At 44.7% G+C, this 21109-nt stretch overlaps 1 protein-coding gene across 2 annotated transcripts in view; it reads right to left on the bottom strand.

Annotated features, from left to right (window-relative positions):
* CCDC50 (coiled-coil domain containing 50) overlaps window positions 1–21109 on the bottom strand; it is a 41726-nt gene that overhangs the window by 19868 nt on the left and 749 nt on the right. For both annotated transcript variants that reach the window (XM_085325181.1, XM_085325180.1), the window contains exons 2-3: window positions 2810–2872; window positions 1355–1484 (exon numbers count right to left, since the gene is read on the bottom strand). In XM_085325181.1, coding sequence (XP_085181307.1) covers window positions 1355–1484; window positions 2810–2872 — 193 coding nt within the window. The remainder of the gene's footprint in view (window positions 1–1354; window positions 1485–2809; window positions 2873–21109) is intronic.

Raw genomic sequence — 21109 nt, 5'->3', positions numbered from 1 at the left:
TCCTACAACAGGAAAATTGTTTCCAGTTCCTAGCAAGTATCAAAAATATATTATCTCTGTGATATAAAATGAGTTTTGTTGTCATTTACATGCTCACACAGCTAAATGCTAGCTAAGACAGAACCAGTGAAACGTAGCACAAACTTTAAAAACGCGTGTATCTCCCCAGCGCTGCCTCGCTCTGCTAGTGACAGGGAAAATAGTGGCTGATTTGTACCATCCTAAGCTCCAAATACTTTCCAAGCAGTTCCTTTGGAGACAGCCCTGTAGCTCACACATCTGCAGTCCAAAGCTCTTCAGTTACATTGCTGTATGTGCCAGATGAACCACCCCAGGTCCATCAGCAGTATCTGGTAAGTGGAATCACGGAGTAAGAGAGCAGCCAGGATACAGTGCAGCAGCCAGGAGATGTGTCCTGCCTTGCAGGCTCTATGTTCGCCACGACCCCATTAGAGGGCAAGCTGCTATCTCTCCTTGTGACCTGATAAAGCCCTGTCACCTAACTCCACTTGTGACATTTCATGTATTGCAAGAGATTGAGGAAGATGCAAAAAACAAGAAAAGCACCAAAGTCAGTTCTTGAAGGAGAAGCCCAGTTTGGGTTTCTCTGCCCCACCATGTTTCACTGAGAGTCACAGTATGCAGAAAGCCAAAACATAAACTATGGGGTTAGATCTGGCTTGAGCAAACCTGTGCAGCTGTGCAAGCCAGAGTACTCATTAAGGATCTTCCCACAGCTGCTGCTGAAGTCTGTGCCTACAGGAGAAGGCCTGTCCTCAGCACTCATCTCCCCACCTCCATCAAGTGACCCCATGATAACAGAGGCAGCAGCTCCTCTTCCCAACTTGCTTTGCCCTGGAGTATTTGCAGGCACAAGCAGAAGCTTTCAGCTGTTTAGTGCTGTGGGACAACAAACTGCACAGTGCTGAGCTCGTCAAAAGCACATCATCAGGTACAATACAGATACGCCAATGTCTGCAATATCTACAAGAAAGAGAGTTCATTACAACACTGTGCATTTCTGTAATGCACAGTTCCTTCTAAAACTTTCTCAGACCTTAGCCAGGATAAGCACAAAGCATGGGCCAACAGTTACTCCACTTTGCCAACATGCAGCAGAACATGAACACTCCCTTTCCGTGGTCAGGCAACAGAGTTCAAGCCACCACTGGGTTCCAGGACCACTACCTCCACCCTGTCCTCATTGTTTCATGCCACAGAGCCTAGCATCAATGCTTTTACAGCAACTGATATCTAAAGGAAAAAATGAAACAAAAGCAGGAAATGTACTGTTGATCAACTCAAAACTTAGCAGCTAATTGCAAGTATTTCAATGGCTCCATCTCACGCTCACAGGTCTTTCTGGYGTTTCTGGATTTGAGCACGTGCTTTCAGATCCTCCTCCTCTTGCAGTTGCTTGGCCACCTGCAAGTCATGTTTCACTAGACGATTACGTTGGACGTTTGTTGCCAAGTGATGCTCAACTGGAAAGAAAAACAGGCAGAAATACCAAAAATCAACCTACAGAAGTTAATGGTGTGAAGACAACAAAAAAAGCAGGAGGGAGATCCCAGGCTGGAAAGGAAGACACAGCTTTCAATAGGGAAACACCACGTAACATCTCTAGACATGGGGGAGTCCTGAAATGAAATTGCACTACCAGCTTGAAATTACATTGTTTCAAATCTGAGGGGGCTGCACATAAGCATTTATTAGCAAAACGAGATCTGCGTATCTTAATCACATCCAGAGTTATAGGGAATGTTTCTTCAGCCTTATATTTCATTTTCAGGCCACAGAAAATTATTTTAGATTACTAAAGCAGGGGTGGAAAGGACCACAGGAGGCCATTTAGGATGAACGGAAGCTAAAACCACCGCTGAGGGATCTTTCGCTCATTTTCTCTCAAGAACCTCCAGGGATGGAACTCCTCTCCCCCTCCACATAATCAGTTCCAGAATCTCACCACCTTTATATTTAGTAACAGAGCAATTCAATACTACAGCAAGTACTTTACCATACATGGATATTGCCTGCAAGGAAACATAGCTACAAGAGCTGCAGCCAAGAGTCAGCTTTATTTCAGTTGTCTCAGGTTCTAGCAGCAAGGACACAACTTCAGCACAAGCTGCAGCTCAGCGGAGTAGCTAGAACAGTATTAGCACCTAGCACCAGCAGATACCACTGGTTTTGGCAGCCAGCTAAACAGATTAGAGAAGCCACCACACCTCAAATTGCAACGCAAACATACCCCAAGTAACAGATAAGCATGCAAAAATCACTAGTCCCTTTTGAAAGACTTGACTATGTTTTATTTTACCCTGCCCAGGTGCAACTGCCCTACCTCAGAATGTCTTGAAATGCCTCCTTTCAAGAGGCAAGCACTAGTGAGTCTGAAATAAATAAGCAGAGCAACAGGCTTCTTTTGGTTGCACCTCAGGTTGGCCTATAAAACCTGAAGCTTTCAAAATTGCTAGTCATTTCTAAAACTTTGCACRGTAATGAAACCTCAACTTCACTGCCACATGCAATTTTACTATCAACAGCATAAACAAACTCAACCCTAAAGGAGATYACAAAATTGAATCACTGAAACACAACTGTCTCTAGTGTGCAGTGTGAGCTAGGATAGAACGCATAATAATGTTCGATGACAGTGAAGACAGGWAAAATAATCAGTATCTCATTAAAAAGAATAAAATGAAACAAAATAAAAACARGGGGGATTTTTGTTAACAGAACCAAACAGAAATAAATATCTGCTGTGACAAACCTGCTTCAATTTRCTCCAAAGAACATTGTTACTTACTCTCTTGTTCCTGTAGGTTATGGGCCAAAGTATGATCTTCCAGAACAGCAAAGTCTCGGCACACTGTATATAGAAATAAAGTGAAGAGGATTAAGATCAGAAATAAAAAAGCATCTAAAGAGATATAGAGTAGGAGGAACATACACACACAAATATACCTGACACTTGCTTTCTATCTGCTGAGGCCTGGGCTCGTGGTTTTTTCCCCTCCTGCACTTGCAGCTATTTTTGCATGCACTTATTTTTTTGGCCCTATTTGTACAACAAGCCTTCTTAACCTATCTAATGATTCCTTACACACAGAGGCACTGCATAGGAGTTTCTAATACAGAAAGTTAAATCACAAAAATGTGAACGGCCTRAACATAATTTACTGATGTAACAGAATTTTGTAATACCTAAAACTTGCAACCTGAATTTGGGTCTGTTTGGTACAATCCATATTCCAAGGAATTACCTTGTCTGGCAGCACTGTACTTCCATGCTCTAAAACTGTAACAAAATCCTCCACCAGCTTTCCCAAGGTTTTGCCATTGTTCCCAGAACTATTCTTTCCCAACAAAAGAGAGTTTGAAAAAAATAAATCACAAGACAACTCTGGAATAAGCAAATCACAAAAAAGAAACAAGTTAATGCTCACTCAACAGCTAAGAGCTTTGAAGACCCCCTACATCAAAGGAAATCTCCTTTATAAGAAGATAGGCCGAGCCCTGACATGGAACTGCAAGAGGAAGATGTTCCCTCTGCAGCTGTAAGATTGGGCTGGATGGACACAATTAGTCCAGTGCAAGGAGCTGTTACATTTACTTTCTGAATTCTGAAGTGTGAGTGGTCAGATCTTCAAACTTATCCTGAGAASCAAAAATAACTTCTCTTTCCTTTAACTAAATGAATAAATATACAAAATATTGCTGCAGTGTTAGCTCTTCAAAGAATCTTGGGAGGGTAGAAAGGCGACACTTTGCTCTGAAAGCATCCTACTTCGCCTCTCAGCAGCCAGTGGTTAAGAGTCTTAACCCTTACAGACTTCCCCTATGTGCAGGTGCAACCAGAGAACCTTTTGGTAAAGGAGTCTATTTTGTTCACGAACGCAGTTATACAAAGTTTTTCACAGCATGGTCAGCAGCACTAAGTCCAAAAAAGAAGGATTTTTGCAAAGAGGCCATCCTTGTAGTCCCACAGTGAAGCATTTTAAGTGCAGACATCACCAAAGGAGATTTCACACATCTCTTATACAATACAACTAAAATGCAGCCTCCTTTAAAGAAAAGTTGTATTTTTTTTTTTTTTTTACATAATCCCCCTTCCTCACTAACTTTCAAGGTAGTCCAAGGGCTACCAAAACATTTTCAATGCAAAAGCTGTTTCTTCATCAATTAAGGGACTTCAGAGGAAAAAAAATGCCCACAGAAAACAATGGATTTTCAGCCTAAAATTTGGGAAGGCTGTTGAGATGAAAAAAAATAAAATTTTCCATGGAAACTGTTGGTGGAAACATGGTTTTCACACCTTGCAGATTCCTTTCTCAATGAAAATTGTTTTCTGTACAGCTGTTCTCAGTCCCTAGAAGAATTGGACCTGGAAAAGCCAAAGCAAAGGCCAGTTGTTCAACAAATATGGAATCAGCCCTTAGCATTACGGGCAAGGATAAGAACAGCTTCTTAAAAAGACACATCAAAAATGACCTGGGACAAACTAAACAGGAAAGGGATGAGCTCCCTTTGGCACCAGTGTGAAAGAAGCCTATTTTTGCAAGTGCCTACCACTTTCACACTTGATATTTCAAAGGAATGCTCTATCCACACCGTAGGAAAACACAAGAGTTTATTTTTAACTAGTTATGATAGGCACTGAGGCAATAAAACACAAGAGTCACGTCCGTAATGTGACAAGGACACACACAGCACCCATTCAGTCTTTCACATCAGCTTCTCAGTGAACTGAGAATAAACTATGACCTGTGCCCCACAACTGCACTACAGGGCCCTGCTCAGCACATCTGCCACACACCACGTTCCTGTCCCATTCAACAGGAATTTAAGACAAGGGCACTGAAATATCGAGAAGAGAGAATTCTGTCACTTGTTTTTCCTGAATGTGATAAACTAAAACCARGACCCACGAGCGGAGTACGTCCTGTTTGGAACGTACAGCACAAAGCAGAGTCGCAACATGCTTTCGAAGCTGCAAGCAGGCATGCGAAACACCACCGTTCCGCTCGGAAGTGGCCACCCCTGGGGAAGACCACRGTTTTGCTTTAGCAAAGCAAAGCAACAGCCTAAAACAGAAAGTGAAAATAAACCAAAAACCCCCAGAACACACTAAAAGTACAAGGGGAATTTATGAGGAACCCATTTAATAAAGTGTTACGTCTTCTCAGAGGCTGAACATTTCCATCATGGCAAAGCACGGAAAACCRCTACAAGGAAACGAGAATGCACCTGCATGCCAAGTCCCGAGCCCACAGGCTTTCCCCCTCTCCCCTTGATGAACCTACTCTGATCGAGGAGCATCAAGATGTTCCTCTGCACTCTGGCACTTTCACTCAATATCTAGAGGAGTTTCTAACTTTGTGTATTAAGAGATTAAACAAACGTTTTAGATTCAAGAGAATTTTGGGGTTTGCCCAGCTGCATTGGCAGGATTACAAAAGCAAGACAGAATTCCTGCTTCGAGAGGCTCCTACCAGCCCTCACTTCAGGTCTACAGTGCGGCTTCAGAGAAGGAGAGGAATGAGCAGCAGGGTGGAAATAAGGAAAAAATTTAGAGCAACATGATCCCTTAGTGACTCACTTTAAGCCTGTACAATTCTGGATGGTACAATTARGGTTTTGTTGTTGCTTTTTTTTATTGCAGCTTCCTTTAAAAAAGGAAAGAGGACACAAAACCCTAAATAGCATTGAAACACTTCCAATGGGCATTTGCATATAAAGAAAGAAAATGCTTGCTTCAGCTATAGAACAGGGAAAAACACAGATGAGTTTCAGGAATGGTGCTATTCACTTGTGTGCGTCACACGGAGTGCTTGGTGTTCAAATACATGTAATTTTATGGATTTGGAGAAGGAGTAAATCTTGTCCGGAGAAACATTACTACTGTGGTTCCTATTACTTAAATACACAGATGTTTGTGAAATAACCACCTGCCTCTGCTCACATCAGCATCATCCCACTGGATGGCTAGAAGGGCACTCAGACAAGAGTCTGAGATTCAAGCCCCGGCTAAAAGCTGAGCAAAGATAACACAATATAGAGTCTGCTCAAAATCTAGGGGCAGGGGTGTACTCTTACCACATCTTCCAGAAGTAGCACTGGCTCCTGACAGTTAAAAACAACCAAGAAAGGAGAAAAAAAAAAGAGCAAAAAAAGTTATTTCTAACTGTAATAGTTCCCTGATGAAGTTCATTGCACAGCTGCCCAAACAGCTGTACTAGCAACATGAGGGGGGCAGCACAGAGTCAAGGTTGAACTTTTGACAGCTGTGTATTTAAAGACTACTGCTGGAAAAACTGCTGATGAAACTGCATCCAATCCCTTCCCTACTTCTTTCTGCACAGGCTCATACACTGCTCTGGTGCCCACAGTATTTGAGAGCTCTGCTTGTCAGTCACGATGCTGATGGCACTGGCAGACACTGGTTCCACCTTCCCTTTTCCACACAGAGGCACATGCACAAAGAGATACTTCAGAGGGCTTTATTAATTTATTTATTTTCTACCCACACTCAGGCACTCTTCACTATTTATTTGGGAAAAAAACAGTGATGGAAACATTCATAGTGTTCAGGCAAGAAAGTGGGAGGGCTGTGGCAGAACATAGATGCTCTTCTCTAAACAGTCTTGCACCAGCCCCAGAAAAGTCTTATCTCCTACACTGAGCTTCATCCCTAAAAAACATAGCACTAATTTTTAATTCTTTTTGATTCATGAGTTGCTATAAACGTTGTGGGCAAATATAGATCCCTTAAAAAAAAAAAAAGTCAAATGCATATACTGCTTTATTGCATAGATGACTTGCTTCATCTGGTTATTCCTTCAGACACCTATTAGAGATGGTACCTGGATCCCAAAGATTTAATCCCCACTATCCCCCCCACACTCCCAAAAATAATAATACATAATAAAAAAAAAACTTCTGGTCTTCACTTCCTCTTGAACAGAGCTGAAAGCCATGGGATACCAGGAGACAAGGCAGGAACCATGGTTCCAGTCTTYGCAGTTTTGGCTCTTCGGGCCAGTCTACATCACTTGTAAGGCAGTGCCTGAGCCAGGCAGCACACAGCCTAAGGTACCACCACATGCATTTCCCAGTTCTTGTTCCAGAGCAGCCTGTTACGCTTGCTCAGATACAGTGCCAAGCTTGACACAGCTGTGTGGCACCCAGACCCTAAGGTAGCGCCCATCCACCACCTGCCCTGTCTCTGCACACAAGCAGGGACAAAGCAAGCTTGTCTACATGGACAAGGTCCTAGGACAAGCCACTGACAGATGTGAATCCAAAAGCCGTGTTTTGAACCTGGGATTATTATCCTACAAAGATCCAGTACAGAAGGAGGAAAAACTGGACAGGTATTTGTGATGCACTTGCTGCAGAGTAGAGGCAGAGATTAGGTGCCCAGGTGCTGGGAATCAATCATCACCCCTAGTTCCCAAAGGAAACAGTGCAGAGCAGGCTTGTGTGGCAGCAGCAAACCTTGTAGCTGCTCACACATTTGGGCCCATTTGCGTGCTGCTGGAGAAGCCACTTGGCTGTGCACACACTGTGTTCARTACGCTCTTCTAAGCCCGTTAAAGGACAACTAGAGTGCACAGTTCTCGCTTTGTGCTACTGATGCTGCTGGCAGGACACAAGGCATGAGAAGACCTTTCATCATCGTCAAACTTGGCTGGTCTGGCTGCCTTCAACTCATTTGAGCACATTATTCCCAAGTCCTGTCAGCGTGAGAACAACATGCAAAGGAAGATGAGAACATCCCCTTCTGAATGTGATGAAGGRCTGTAAGTCTGCCAGGTGGCAAGAAATGGAGGACACCTGCAACTCCCTGGAAAGTTTGGGGGCGATAGCAAATGCAGAATCCTCCCTCAAGACTAGACTCCGTGCTTGCGGCATTGAGTCAAGCATGACTGCAACTGCAAATGAGGCCAAGAAAACCAGCCTCCCTTTCTTAGAGGCACACATCCAACAGTGAGGTAAATACAAAACAAGGGGAGATGTGCACCRTTTCAGACCATGCCTGGCCTTCCAAAACAAAGCTTCATCTCCTCTAGTCCTCCTCACTCCAGGAGGCTCACTACCTGGTATTATTTGCACACRGTTTGTGCTGGGAAATAGAATGACCCCAAAGACAATGGAGAAACTCACAATTCCTCTTCTTCAAGAGGCTTCATATTTAGGGGGAAAAAGAAATTGATTTCCTTATTTCCTAACTGTGTGTCTATGAAATGAATTAATGCACATTCACTGTTGTTAATTGATTCAACTTCACATCTCTGGGTCCTGGCAGTGAGCCATCAGATGGTCATGGAGCAGCAGGGATGCAATCAGAGAAGCTGCTGTTGGCAACTCCACGAAGSATGAAACATAACAACAGGTTTACCAGAATCTGATTAAGCCAATCTGCCTTGCTACAGCAGGGAATGGGCCTGGAATATGTGCTTCTGGTACAGTTGTGAATTAAAAGAAAAAGAAAGAAAGAAAGAAAGAAAAAACAGCAGCAGCAGCAGCCAGTCTGGGCATCACAGCCACTTCCACAGCCAGCATAAGTGCCAGCAGGAGAAGAGACTGGCAGAAGCACACCCTCTGCAGCAGAGCTGTGCTGCAAAACCCTCGCAATGACCTGAAAGAGGTAACTCACCTGCTGGAGGGATCCAGAAGAAAGCCACTCCTTAAGCCCTAAACACAGGCTTTTGTGCTGGTGGGAATCAACCCTGAGAGCATGCCTTCCCAAGCAGCGCTTAATCTGTGCCCTGCACTTGAAACTCCTGTAAGCCAGGTTCCAAGTCTTGCCATTATGGCTGAAATATGAGCGTCTCTAGAGGTAACTACTTGACCAATATATATATATATATTGGTCAAGTATAAACACACACATTGCCATCTGCTGCACTAGCTTCCCCCAGCATTACCTCAGCTTTATAGTTCAGCATTTCCAACACTGAGMCGCTTTGAAGTAAGTGAAGTAACCWCAAGAGAGAAGCAGCGGCAGCCTTAGATGTTGCTAGTGTTATTCACACGTGCAACAAAGCAGACAAAAAGATAGTGTCCAAGAAGTGGTGAGACTATGCATTGCCTCTGCAAGAGGTCAAATGCCACCAGCTTCTCAGGCAGCAGCTGGCTTACAGCAAAACATGCACAGTGGAGCAGCCTCCCAGCTACACACATCACACTCCTGCCCGAACTCTCAGACCACATTTTGACACCAGCCAAAGAGCCCAAGGGCTCTCTTGGCTTGCATTGCCTTTCTGACTTGCTCTGGGACACCAGCCAGCTCAAGACTCAGGAACCACATACACATGTCCCCAGTATTTCCCCTGGGCCTTAAAAACCATCTCTTGGCCCCCACCACCCCTGAACTCCCAGCCTTTCTCCATCAGCATCATGTGCTGGATAATTGACAAAGTAAACTAGAAGGTGTGAGTCAGGCTTAGTTCAGAGCATCTGCAGTTCCTGAATCCCAAAGTAAAGGACAAGAGGGAAGAAAAAGAAAAGAGACAAAAGAAATGACACAAGAAAAAGACAGTTTCACCAGCTGCAAACCATTTTAAGGCCTACAGAGCTGGCAAATCAGTGACAAATCAAGCTGAGAGCAGCAGGTGCAGCCTTTCTCAATATCACAGTCTCAGGAAGATGCTGAGTTATTAAAAACCTGCTGATCACAAAAAACGCTGAAACGTCATATAGTTCCCCATCAGCAGGGGCTGGTCAGGCCACTCCAAACAAGGTAAGTGCTCCAAAATCTGCTGATTCTTTCACTGAATTAAAGCTAACCTGAGCAAACAGTTATTCAGTTGGAGGCAAGAAACTATCCAGAGGGACATTTCCAGAGGAAACATGCAACTCAAATGTTTACTCCTCACCTCCAGCAAACAACAAGCAAAGCTGTTCTGGAAGATACGCAGCCTGACCTCACTGCTGCACATTTCCTTCCTGCTTCTCCCACTGCACCACGAGATTCCTGAGCTCCACGCCACACACAGGCACCAACAGAGGCTGTCCAGAATGCCTCTCAACTCCAGCAGCTTGAGTTGCACAGACGGCATTCCTGGGACCTTGTTCACTGCYTATGGTCAGTGCCAAGGAAATCAAAAAGCTCCCACAGGGAAGGCGATCACTGCTCTGAGATGGAAGGGCAGGGCTTGGTAGCCTGGGGAAGTGAAAGATTTCTGCTTCTCAGCCACAGCCGCAGCCTATCGCACACAACTCGGAGCTACAAGGCAGCGCAGAGAGGATGGGCGGCCCCACTGGGGATCAGATTGCAGGGTTGTGGCCTAATTCTTAATGGGCAAATAGCCACAGAAAGAAATATCTCTGTAGAACTGGAGTTCTTTTATTGTCAATCTTGGCCTAAAAACTAACAAGAGCTTGGAATTTGGGAAGGCAGTTACTATCTCTGCTCTTAAGTTAATGCCCTGAGGTCAAGGGCATATAGAGAGACTTGTTTCTGTCTGCACCATTTTCCAACAATAAGTTCTCACTTGTCCAACCAATGCTTTAAAAAAAAAAAAAGAAAGCGTATTTATTTTGGAACCAATCCTCAGAGCATGAGTCTATTTTTTACCTGCCTTGAAATAGAAATCAGCAGAAATCTCCCTTCATGAAATGCCTTCTCTGAGGCTATTTGTTTAGCATTCTTACTTCTGTAAATGTGGCTGCAAACTGTACTGTAGAATGGTCCTCCAGCTGAGAGAACATCTGCTGAACACCCCAGGGCAAAGGGGGATGTGCTTTATGGTATAAACAGGAAACGGAGATACACAAGACTGCAAATCATAACACCACAATAGAGCACCATCTCTCTCAACACCACCTCAAAAGGTCATCCTAGAGTCCAGTCACAAAACTTGATAAAGTTTGTCAACCCACYTTTACTACAAAAAAGTAGTCACCATTTTTATTACAATTGCACTCTATATAACTTCACCTGCTTCAGTCTTGCTATATAAAAATTACTCTCCTTAGCCCCTAGGCTTAACAAAACCCACAGTTCAGGAATGTTAAAGGCCATGTCTACAGTTTTCAGAAGAACATATCGAGCTGGAGTGTTTCAGGCTTGGGCATATTGATGTACTTAAATGGCTTTGATCCTTCAAGAGTACCAGCAACCTATGCTTTGAAAATTCAGCTCAGGAAGGTCCAGTTCAGTCCTGGATGATATGAAGTACTTAAAGTTACAAGAATTTCTCAAAAAAAAAAAAAAAAAAAAAAAAAAAAAAAAAAAAAAAAAAAAAAAAAAAAAAAAAAAGAGTCCTGCAGTCAACATTGCTGCTATAGTTGCTGCCTCCTATTCCAGGAGTGTTTGCTTATTGGAGATATTGAGCACGTACACTGTTTTGTCACTCTAAAGTAGATGTATAAGCCGCTATACGTTAATTGGAGCCTCTTGCCATTATCTGCCAGGCTCAGAACACAACTTTATCATCTCCATAGCTCTTTCTTGAGCACTCCAGTGTCCACCAGCATGTGCAGGACTGCATAGCCCCAAAAGGAAAAGGTCACTCGTGAGCTCAGTCATCACACCATGGACTATTAATAACACTCAGGTAGACAGAGATAAAAACCTCAAGGCAGATGTATCACTCAGGTGACTTATCTAGTTCAACATCATTGCTATATAGTAGACCTCAAGCAGCCAAATATTTTACTCAGAATATTTGTGACTTAGTTCAGTCTGTGTGTGGAAGAGGTAAGTCTTAATCACTACAGAGAATAAAACTTTCCTCTGCAGTCATCTTCCCAATTATCTGACACAGCTGCAGTTGACTCAGCCATCTCCCACAGACTCAGGAGCCAACACAATGTGTGTAATATGAACAACTAGCAGYAAAACCAGAGGGAAGTTTTCCTAGTGGTCAAGTTCCACCACTGCCCCACAACCACGGACTACAGCAGAACGACTGCCCCCCCAGCTATGTTTTACCCTCACTTCACCTAAGGGCAAACCACCATACAGGTCAGAAAAGGAAGGGACAGCAGCTATCTTCACTAGAAGAGGTCAAAACTCTGGTTTAGATGACCTCATGAGCACTGTCATAGTTATCAAAGGTGTCTTCAGAAGTGCCCCATCAACCAATTGACACTACTTTTTTTTTGTGGGTGGAGGGGGAACTTTTGCAGACAGGACATCATGACAGCTTTTTAGTTTTAAGTCCAACATTACTTGTTTAAACTGATGCAAGAGAGAGGAAAGAAAACACATACACACAGGCTCTTTTCATGGGCTAGTCAGAATAGTCACACATTCAGAAAATTCTTTAGGTATAGGGCTTGCATCTCAAGAAATCTGCACTATACGCTTTGACTCTCCCCACATCCATCTCAGTGGTGATCACTGTATTATGCTTTGATCTGTTAAGTAGCTTTAATTTCAGCATTTAAGCAATTTTCTTTTGCACAGAACCATTGGAGGGATATCCTGGATTTCCCAGATAGGCAAAACCTCCTATTCTCTGCTAAATGCAAGCCTACACCCCTTGCTCACTTTGGTAATTTCTCYGCAGAGCACTGGCAATTTCACTTTGCAGTTCAGGCTGGCATTCAGGAACCCTAGCACCTGGCAGCATGGATGCTTTACTAGCATATCTAAACCCCCAGKATCAGAATGCAGTGAATAAGCTCACACAGCAGCTTTAGAAAGGGGAAGGCAGACAGGCTGGAGCTGAGATAATTCAAAGTGTCATCTCTCCCAAGCTTTTCCTCYGGCTCAGTCCTAAGAAATAACCTAGTAAAAAACAAGGGAGATGGGATTCAGCAAGAAAGCTCTCAATATCCCTCTGATAATGATTCAGACAGTTTTGTGACTGGTTATACTGAAATAACTCCTTCTGAAAACCTCAACCCCATGTAAGAAGTGCCAGCTGCCAAAAAGAGTTCCAGTTCCTCTTAAAACCCTGCAGTGAGGTTGTACAACATCTCTGGATGGAGCAAAGCAGAAGAAAGACTTTCTTGAAAACACTTCTTTCYTTTTAGTGTTCCAGTGACTAGAGTCAAGCCCAAGACTGCTCAGAGGCCTGTAGCTGAGGCAGAGCTACAGCTGGAAGGACAGACCACAGCATTAATGCATATACTGAATATACTTACAAATCAGGTTTTATTTAGCTGGACTAGATACAAAGTGAAGTAGAGGTCCACCAGCATGTGCCTCAGGGCAGTCTCCCCAGCTTGCCRAAAACCTGACCAACTGCTGCATCCCAGCAGAAAGTGTCTGAACCAATGCAGCAGTTAGCCCTGACTCCAGCACAGATTTCTATCAGCTTCCTCTTTCCTCAAAAGGCAGCTGCCAGGCTGCAAGGTCTCTCTCCTCTGCACCCATTCAACTGCTGCCAGTGCTGCAGAGGAGCACTCTTTGCAGGTCTAGTCCATAAGGAAGATTTTCCCAAGTCTTGCACACCAAGAATGCTCTGCTTCATTTCAATACCCCTTTTCTTTGCTCTGCCAGCTCTTCTCAGGTTCTCCCTCTCCCCTYGTCCCCTTTCCCCCGTTTAAGTTCTCCAACTTTATATTAGCCACCTCTGGAGAACATCAAGTATCAGAGTTGGTCCTAGACCAGCTAAACCTTCATGTCCATCTACAAAACAGTTGCTGGTTTGTAGGGTTAGAGCACTAACAATATATGTCCTTCTTCCTGCCATAGCTTTGCATTGGCACTCTGCCGCGAGAGCAAATACAGCTTTAAAATAGTTGCATACGAGGGCAAGAACATGTCCCTGGCCTCTGGGGCCAGATGAACAAGGAGGCAATGCTTCCAGCACAAACCTGGAGCAAACCGCTCTGTGGCATCTGTGCTCAACTCGTGCACTGTGAAGCATGAGAAAGCAGWAGATCATCATCCTTTTAAATGCCTGCTCCCTGAGTCCACAAAAATAGCTCCACTTCAGCCACACCTTTAAAAAGATTAAAATCAGATATAATAAGTTCCCCTGTTACGCAGCCAGAGCTGGCAGTGTGGGCAATGCCAAGAGCCTAGAGTAAGAGATAACTGAATAACTTGATCAGGACCTGACTTTTCTCTTCCACCTCATAGTACAAAAGATATAAGAAATGCTAGCCAGGCTATACAGTCCAGCCAGGACCAGCCCCTCAAGCACTACAGTTAAGGTCAGGAGAGCTGGCCTCTTTCCAACACCAGCTTCCTTCGGAAACCTGGTGCCRACTGAATCACCAGTAGGACAGCTGAGCTCTCTGAGCTGCAGTGCTTGCTGTGTGCCACAGAAGCCACCATCCTGGTGGCTTGGAAAATTCCCAGGTCTTTCCCTACTRTCCTCATTGCTTCACCACAGCCCCTAGCCATTCACCCTGTGGTACTGCCTATTACTCCTGGAGGCACTCTTGAATTTGGGACATAAATCCCTCCTCTTCCTGAGTCAGGCAGCATGCTATCATAAAATGAACTTCAGGACAGAGGGAAAGATTTCATTCTATCAGTATCCCATGAGTAATGTTTACCATACCCACGACAGACACATACGAGAGTCTCGGATGCTTTCACAGTGCAAAGCCATTCCTACACCATGGAGTAAGCTGTTTCCGAGCCAGGTCTGCGCTGCCCCAGCCACCTCCAGCCAGCTTAGCAATGATAGCTCCTGTGCTAGGCATGTTTCCTGCTAGGACACGCTCCAGTGTCTTGCCCTGTCTTGCTGCAAGGGGTTCACACTACATCCACCCTCTCTTTTGCAAAGGTTTCTGCAAAGAAACACCTCTCACTGCCAGGAAATACTGCAGTCTGCATTTGATTTTTTCCTCCCTTTCGTCCTATTACTTCTTGGGTCAGTCTTGTCACTGTCCTTAAGAAATGTCTGTCACACAATTCCTTCAAATATTTGCCTAATTACATCCTCTTCCCTTCTGTCATCATTTGCTGAACATCATACACTTTGCCCATGTAACATTTCCTTGTAAGACAGTTCCTCTAGAATCTTGTTCAGCAAAGCTGCTGGGAGAAGATAAACATGCATGTACAAACACATGAACTCAAAGCTCTGTCTGCATTTTTTAAGCAGTCTTTGAAAAGAGAAGTGAAAAGAGTGACTCAGTTGATAACTCACTTCAGCTTTCTGTCCTAAACAGCACTCACCACAGTGAGTGTTGTAAGGAATATGCAAACCAAGCCACCACCAACATTGACCCAAAAAGATCAAATTATTTTTATTATCACATCAGTAGCAGAGTAGGTTAGTATGCAAGTGCAGTAAGCATCATCTGAGCTTCAARAGTCTGATACAAAATCCTCAGGCACAAACAGGACTGTGCTGAGGGTCTAAGCAGGGTTTCCTCTGTGCCTTTTTTCCAGGGACAGTAATATTCAATCACAAGGGCTGATGGCTTAATCCACTGGCTACCTGTAGCTATTGATCCATTTTCATAAGATCCCAGGCCAAACTGACCTCCTTTGCTGAATGTAAGGCTGGTGACAGCCCTGCCTTCCCCTTGGGCTGTATCTCATGTGTGCAGCATGGGGCTACACCCTCTCCTGCCCTCAGAAGCCCATACTGCAGGGCTCAGTGCAGCCCAACTGAATGGCTCTCCTAGCTGCAACACAGCGCTGAGGCCATACAACACCCACCTTACGACTACTGTGGTGCCTTTTTCGTATAAAGAGCCTTCTCTCCTGGGAAGGCTCCAATTTCTATTTTAAAAGTGAAGCATATATGAAGTGTCAACAGACTTCCATGAGGTCTGATCACATGTCTGGGGGATAAGCCACCACAGTAAGGTGAACATGGAGCATCTGTGATGCACATGATTCTGGGGAGATGGGAGCTCTGCTTTCTTAGGTGGAAACACCCAGACAGGTGTGCAGGGTGTCCAACTCACTGTTAAGAAAGAAGCCAACAGGAGAAAGGGAAAGAAGAGAGAAAGAAAAAAAAAATCTTTATTACCTTTAAAAAGAGAAAGGCAAAAGGACAAGCTGGCAGAGTGGCAGGTAAGAAAGCAGACCTTAACCATCTAAAACCTAGGGCATTCTCATCCCTCAGTCTTCCACCTTCAAACCAAYCCTGCACAGAGGAGCAATAACAAGTCAGTGAGTGGGAAACTGGTCAGCTGGAGGCACTCCAGGAAGGGGGGCGAGGAAGCAGGGAGGGAACACATTGCTTTGTCCTTTAAATTACTATGTTCATGCAAACTGGATGTACCTGAGCCAGACAAAAAGCAAGGCCTATTCCAGTATACCAGGGACATTTTACACAGCCCCAAGGCACATCTCATCATTTTCCCTAGCAAGATTTTCCTTGTGCAGTCCCAGTGAGGACACAGCTGGCCTGTCCAGCTCTGTGTGGCCACCATCTCTAACCAAGCATGCAGGAACCCTCTGACATTGCTCATGGTTGCTGGAAATTAAAGATTAAACAGAGGCCAGCGGCCACAGCAAACACAACGCTGTCTGCAGCACGCTGTCCAACTGGGATTATTACTCAAAGATCTACAAGGGGTGAATGCCCACATCCTAGAATCGCAAACAGGAGAAGGTGTCCTAGCCTCCCTGCCACCCCAGGAGAAAGGGCAAAACAAACTGCATGCCCCTTTCCCCAGCCTAAAAACTTCTCTGCTTATTGGAAACTAAGGAAATGCCTTGGCCTGCAGAAGGGGWTAACGTGAGTCTGGAAGCTCCTCTCAGTTAAAGACTGCTTTTTGGGCAATCTTGTCATCTTGGTGCAGCATCCACGGCAGCTCACAGATGACAGCACTGAGGATTTAARGGATAGCAGGAGGCAGACCTGCTTGCTCAGAGCTGAGCTTTAGAGCCAAGAGCTTGAAATGCTAATCCTGCCCTTCTCCTCTGCCAAACGCTGCAGACCCAGAACAACTGAACACATAATAAAACTTTCACCCAGCTTTAGCCAGAAGTGAAATGGCCTCTGCTACTGAATTCCTACACACTGGTGGAGTTGGGGAGGAGAGGAAGGAGGATAAATAAAAAAATCTCCTATTACTCAGACGAGCTGGACATGAACCAGTGACCTAGAAAAAAAAGCCTTTATAGCTGAGTTTATGTCCTATCACCCCCCACCTCATCACTGCCCTCAAGCCATCCAACTTGCCTGAATTTTTCCAGAGTGCTTCTCAGAGGAAGTCACAAAGCAGAGAAATGTGATGCTGCACATCATGCTACCAAAAGGAAAACAAAACAAAACAAAAAAAAACAAATACAAAAAAAACACCACACACACGCAACCAAGAGCAAAGGGGTATAGTGCAGGTGGCTTCACAATGACCTGGCTGATCTTCAGCACCTCTCAGAATTGTTGTCCTGGTTACGCTAATCTAGTTAAAGAGTAACAAGAGTAACCCTCCCTTCCCATGAGTATGGTGAAATGTGAGTGATAACAATTCACCCCCCCAACACCAGCCCCCTTGAAAACCCTGAAGCAGAATCGCTCCCCACACATTCCTCATCAAACACCGTCCAGTTGTCAAAGCTTTCTGAACACACTTTCATCTTTGACAGACATCAAGCTGCTTTCCTCCACCATCATGTTGCTGAGCACACATAGCCACTGAAAGGTCAGATCTAAGCCAAAAACATCAGTCAGTCTGTCCTAGGAGAGTCTGAGATGTCGGACTTCGAAGCTGGCACCCACTCATCTGTCATGTGGCAAGTCAGCAACCAGGAGGCTTTAACCCCGAGAGTCTCGGTGAAGGTCACATTAAGCTGTAAAGGTYAGAGGGAAGGTGCTGCAGCTGGGAAGAAGAGGAAGATTGATGCTTACAAAAACCTTTTATTCAGTTTATGTTAAGGACAAAAGAAAGCCGGCTAGTCTGCCTGCCCCAGAGAAAGCCCTGCCAAAATGGAAAATAAAAACTCAAGCCTTTCCTGTTTTTCCAGGGCAGCAGTCGGGTTGCATCGTTTGCTACCACATTTGGGAAACTGGCCTATTTGACTGCAGACTACAACCAGCAGCATTTGAAAGTACAGCTCAGGAYCTTCATAAAGTCAAATTAGATGCCTAACAGAGTGAAAATCATAATGCAAGCATTGTTTGTGTCTCTTGGCGTGCGGGTGGCAGCAACAATTAGCCTTTGTCAACACTGAAGCTTAAGTGATAGCAATGTGGCTGGGTTAATTCTAATGACTTGTACAGATACACTGCCCTTGTATTTCTTTATAATGTTATTTTTTTAAAAAAAGAAACCAAATAAAATTGCTTAAGCCACTGCAGTTTTCCGTGGATCCAGAGCCACATGCTGCTGCACAAGGTCTCACTTTTTTTAAAAAACTCTTCTTGCAGAGCATTAGAACTAGCACAAACACCAGGAAACTCTCATCATTTTACCTGCCACTGCTAACAGCCAACTGCTCTCCGAGGCCAACCTGGGACAGGGGTTGAACCTCTGTCCGAGCAGGCAGGTGCCTGCATTGCAAAACTAGCACCACAGACCTCAGCCTTCAGCAAAGAGGGCCCTGACAGACAGGCCAGCAGATACGTAACCGTCCTCCAGATGGAGGTGAGATCTGCACAGCTTCAAGAAACCTCCCTGGGAACCCCTGCACGGCTTCGACTGCAGACTGCCTGCCCGCRTTGGGGCAAAGGTATCTTCCGGGGCCAAGAGGCAATACCTAGCACTTGGAGCTGGTGCAGAGATCTGTGACAAAGAGGTCATTTAAAAGAGGTAGCGGAGGAGAAATTGCATCCCTCTCTCTTCTTTAACTTCTAGAAACGCATCTGATCACAAGAAAGAAGATCCAACAGCTAGAGATCAAGTAGAGCTATAAYAATTTTTTTCTGTTGTTGTTGCTTCATAAGTAACTAATTAAAATACTATTTCCAGAATGCTTTTGTTCCCTAAAGGCTCACAAATTAGATCTTTCTAGAAATAAAGGTCTATACACATACAACTGAGTAATCCCCCGGGGAGGGATAAGAAAGCACTCAGCAAAAGCTGTTTTGTGAGAAGGGAAAAACGTCACAGACACTTAAAAGGCAAGTAGAAATACAAGCAGAGAAACTCAGTCCACATACTGCAACCAACACCAAAACCRTCCACAAGTAACTTACAAAAGCATCACTGACCACAGCGGTCAGAGCCTCCACTTTACATCCCGTGGAAAAATGGCTCGGTAACATCAGGCTGCAGCACCACAGTCTAGTCTGTGCTAGCAGAAGAGCATCTTGAGGGTATATTTGATACTGTTAACCCTCAGCCTTCAAAATAAAATGGACTGGCCAAAGCACTTTTCACAAGCAAAAGACCATCCACATCAGGCCCCTCCACATTAAAAAAAGAGAGAGAGAGAGAAGTTTTCCTTCGGCACATGGTCCTCAGACTTTCACTGCCATTGTTGCACAAAATGTCCTAGTTTATACAAGAATTTTCAAAACTACAACTGAAGAGCAGGGCAGCACCAGCTTTTTGTAGCTGAGGAGAACTGGGACACAAGCAATCCTCCCCAAAGGGAATCAGTGAAGAATAAAGTAATTGAACCACAAAAAAATGCAGCAGAACTATTCTTTATTGTTAATGAATGACTAAACTGACCTTTACCCAAAAATGAAGAAAGGGAAAGGTTTTCAAGGGGAAAATCAACAATGATTTCTGTATCAGGAACAATAAATATTTCCCTAGGTACGAAAGGTGATGCATTTCTTTTCTCATTTGGCATTAACATTRAGCATGAGACCTAATCCAAAGCATAACTGAGTTTCAACACTTTCTACCACAATAAAAACAAAYGATATCAGTAAACCTAAAACATGCCTGAAGCTTTGCAGAACACAGCTCCAGCTTTATCTACTTTGCCCATTGTGGATGCTTTGGGACACTCCTTTAATCCAATTGCTATCACACAACAACAGATTGTCCTRCCAGGACGCTCGTACAAGGACTGTTATGGAACTTAACCCATGCTAACCATAGGTGCAAATTTCCAAGAGTCCAGCTGAACTACATCACATCTCTGTAAACACTTTTATTCACCATGTGAGCAACCTTAATTCAGTTCAGTTAGTTCACTTCAGAAATGAATTAAGCTAAATCAAATTAAGGCTACTTAAAATCTGAATAAGAGCATCTATACAGAAATTTAATTCAATTTAATCAACCCACTGGAAAGGTTAATGAGATTCATTTTCTTGAGTAACCACATGTGGACAGACTGTAAGGATTAGATCTTGGTGACATTAAAATGGCCAATAACAATTTTGTTAATGACTTAATGGGACTAGCAGTAAACTGCAGAAGTTCAGCAAACGAACATTACTTTTCTTCCACTAGCTATAAACAGAAGAAGCATTAAAGGATAAGGAGTCATCAAAAGGAACCACAAGCTCCCTTTGTAGACATATGCTTTCTACTCTAGACTAGTTGAGTCATCAAATTCACGGCTGTTATTTTGTAAGAATTAAAAAAGCAAACAGGCAAACAGAAAAAAAGGCCAGCAGCAAGTAAAACAAATGATGGCTGCATTTAGACAGGCATTAGGTACTATCCATAACTGCAGTTTTGGTAGAGTTTCTACCGTTTTATATCAATGTCTGAAAGAACAGACCCTGCCTTGTATGATGCATTTTTTTTTTTTTTTTTTTGCCGAAGGTAGGTGAAGGGCACCTTTAATTAAGCTGAGAGGCGCACATGCGAGGCAGACACCACTCTTTCCTAACAGGGAAGCTGGGGCACAGTCTGGCTGAGCCGAAGGTGAATCAGTGTGCTGAACACATGCTTAACCGGCGGCCACCCGCGGGAACCGCAGCCAGACACCGAGCCAGCGGGCGACGCTGGCGCCCTTCCCTGCGCAGCCCGAGCACACGCGGGTTTTGCCGGGCGGACGAGGCTGCTCGGKGCCGCGTCCAGCGCTCCGGAGCTTCACGCCCGGCGAAGCCTTCACGTAGCCCGCAGGCTCAAATCTTTTCCAGCAGGACCTCAGCGTTAGTGGTCCCTTCCAAACCAGCAAAGCTGGCAGCATTCCCGGGTCTGCCGGACACCCGTCCTCAGCCTCGGCCCGGAGTTAGCGGCGCAACCCCGCCGAGCGGGAACGGCGGAGCGCGGACCTGCTCCTCGGCGGCCCCAGGGCTGAGAGGCCGGGCGAGCGCGGGCAGCGAACTCCGGCGGCGCCGGCGAGGGGCCGGGGCCGGGCTCGGGCTCCCCCCCC

The sequence above is a fragment of the Rhea americana genome, unplaced genomic scaffold (assembly GCF_003343005.1).
Source record: "Rhea americana isolate MKP2758 unplaced genomic scaffold, rheAme1 scaffold_96, whole genome shotgun sequence".
NCBI classification, from domain to species: Eukaryota; Metazoa; Chordata; class Aves; order Rheiformes; family Rheidae; genus Rhea; species Rhea americana.
Note: the sequence above shows the minus strand (reverse complement) of the source record. Positions and strands in the feature narration are given on the sequence as shown.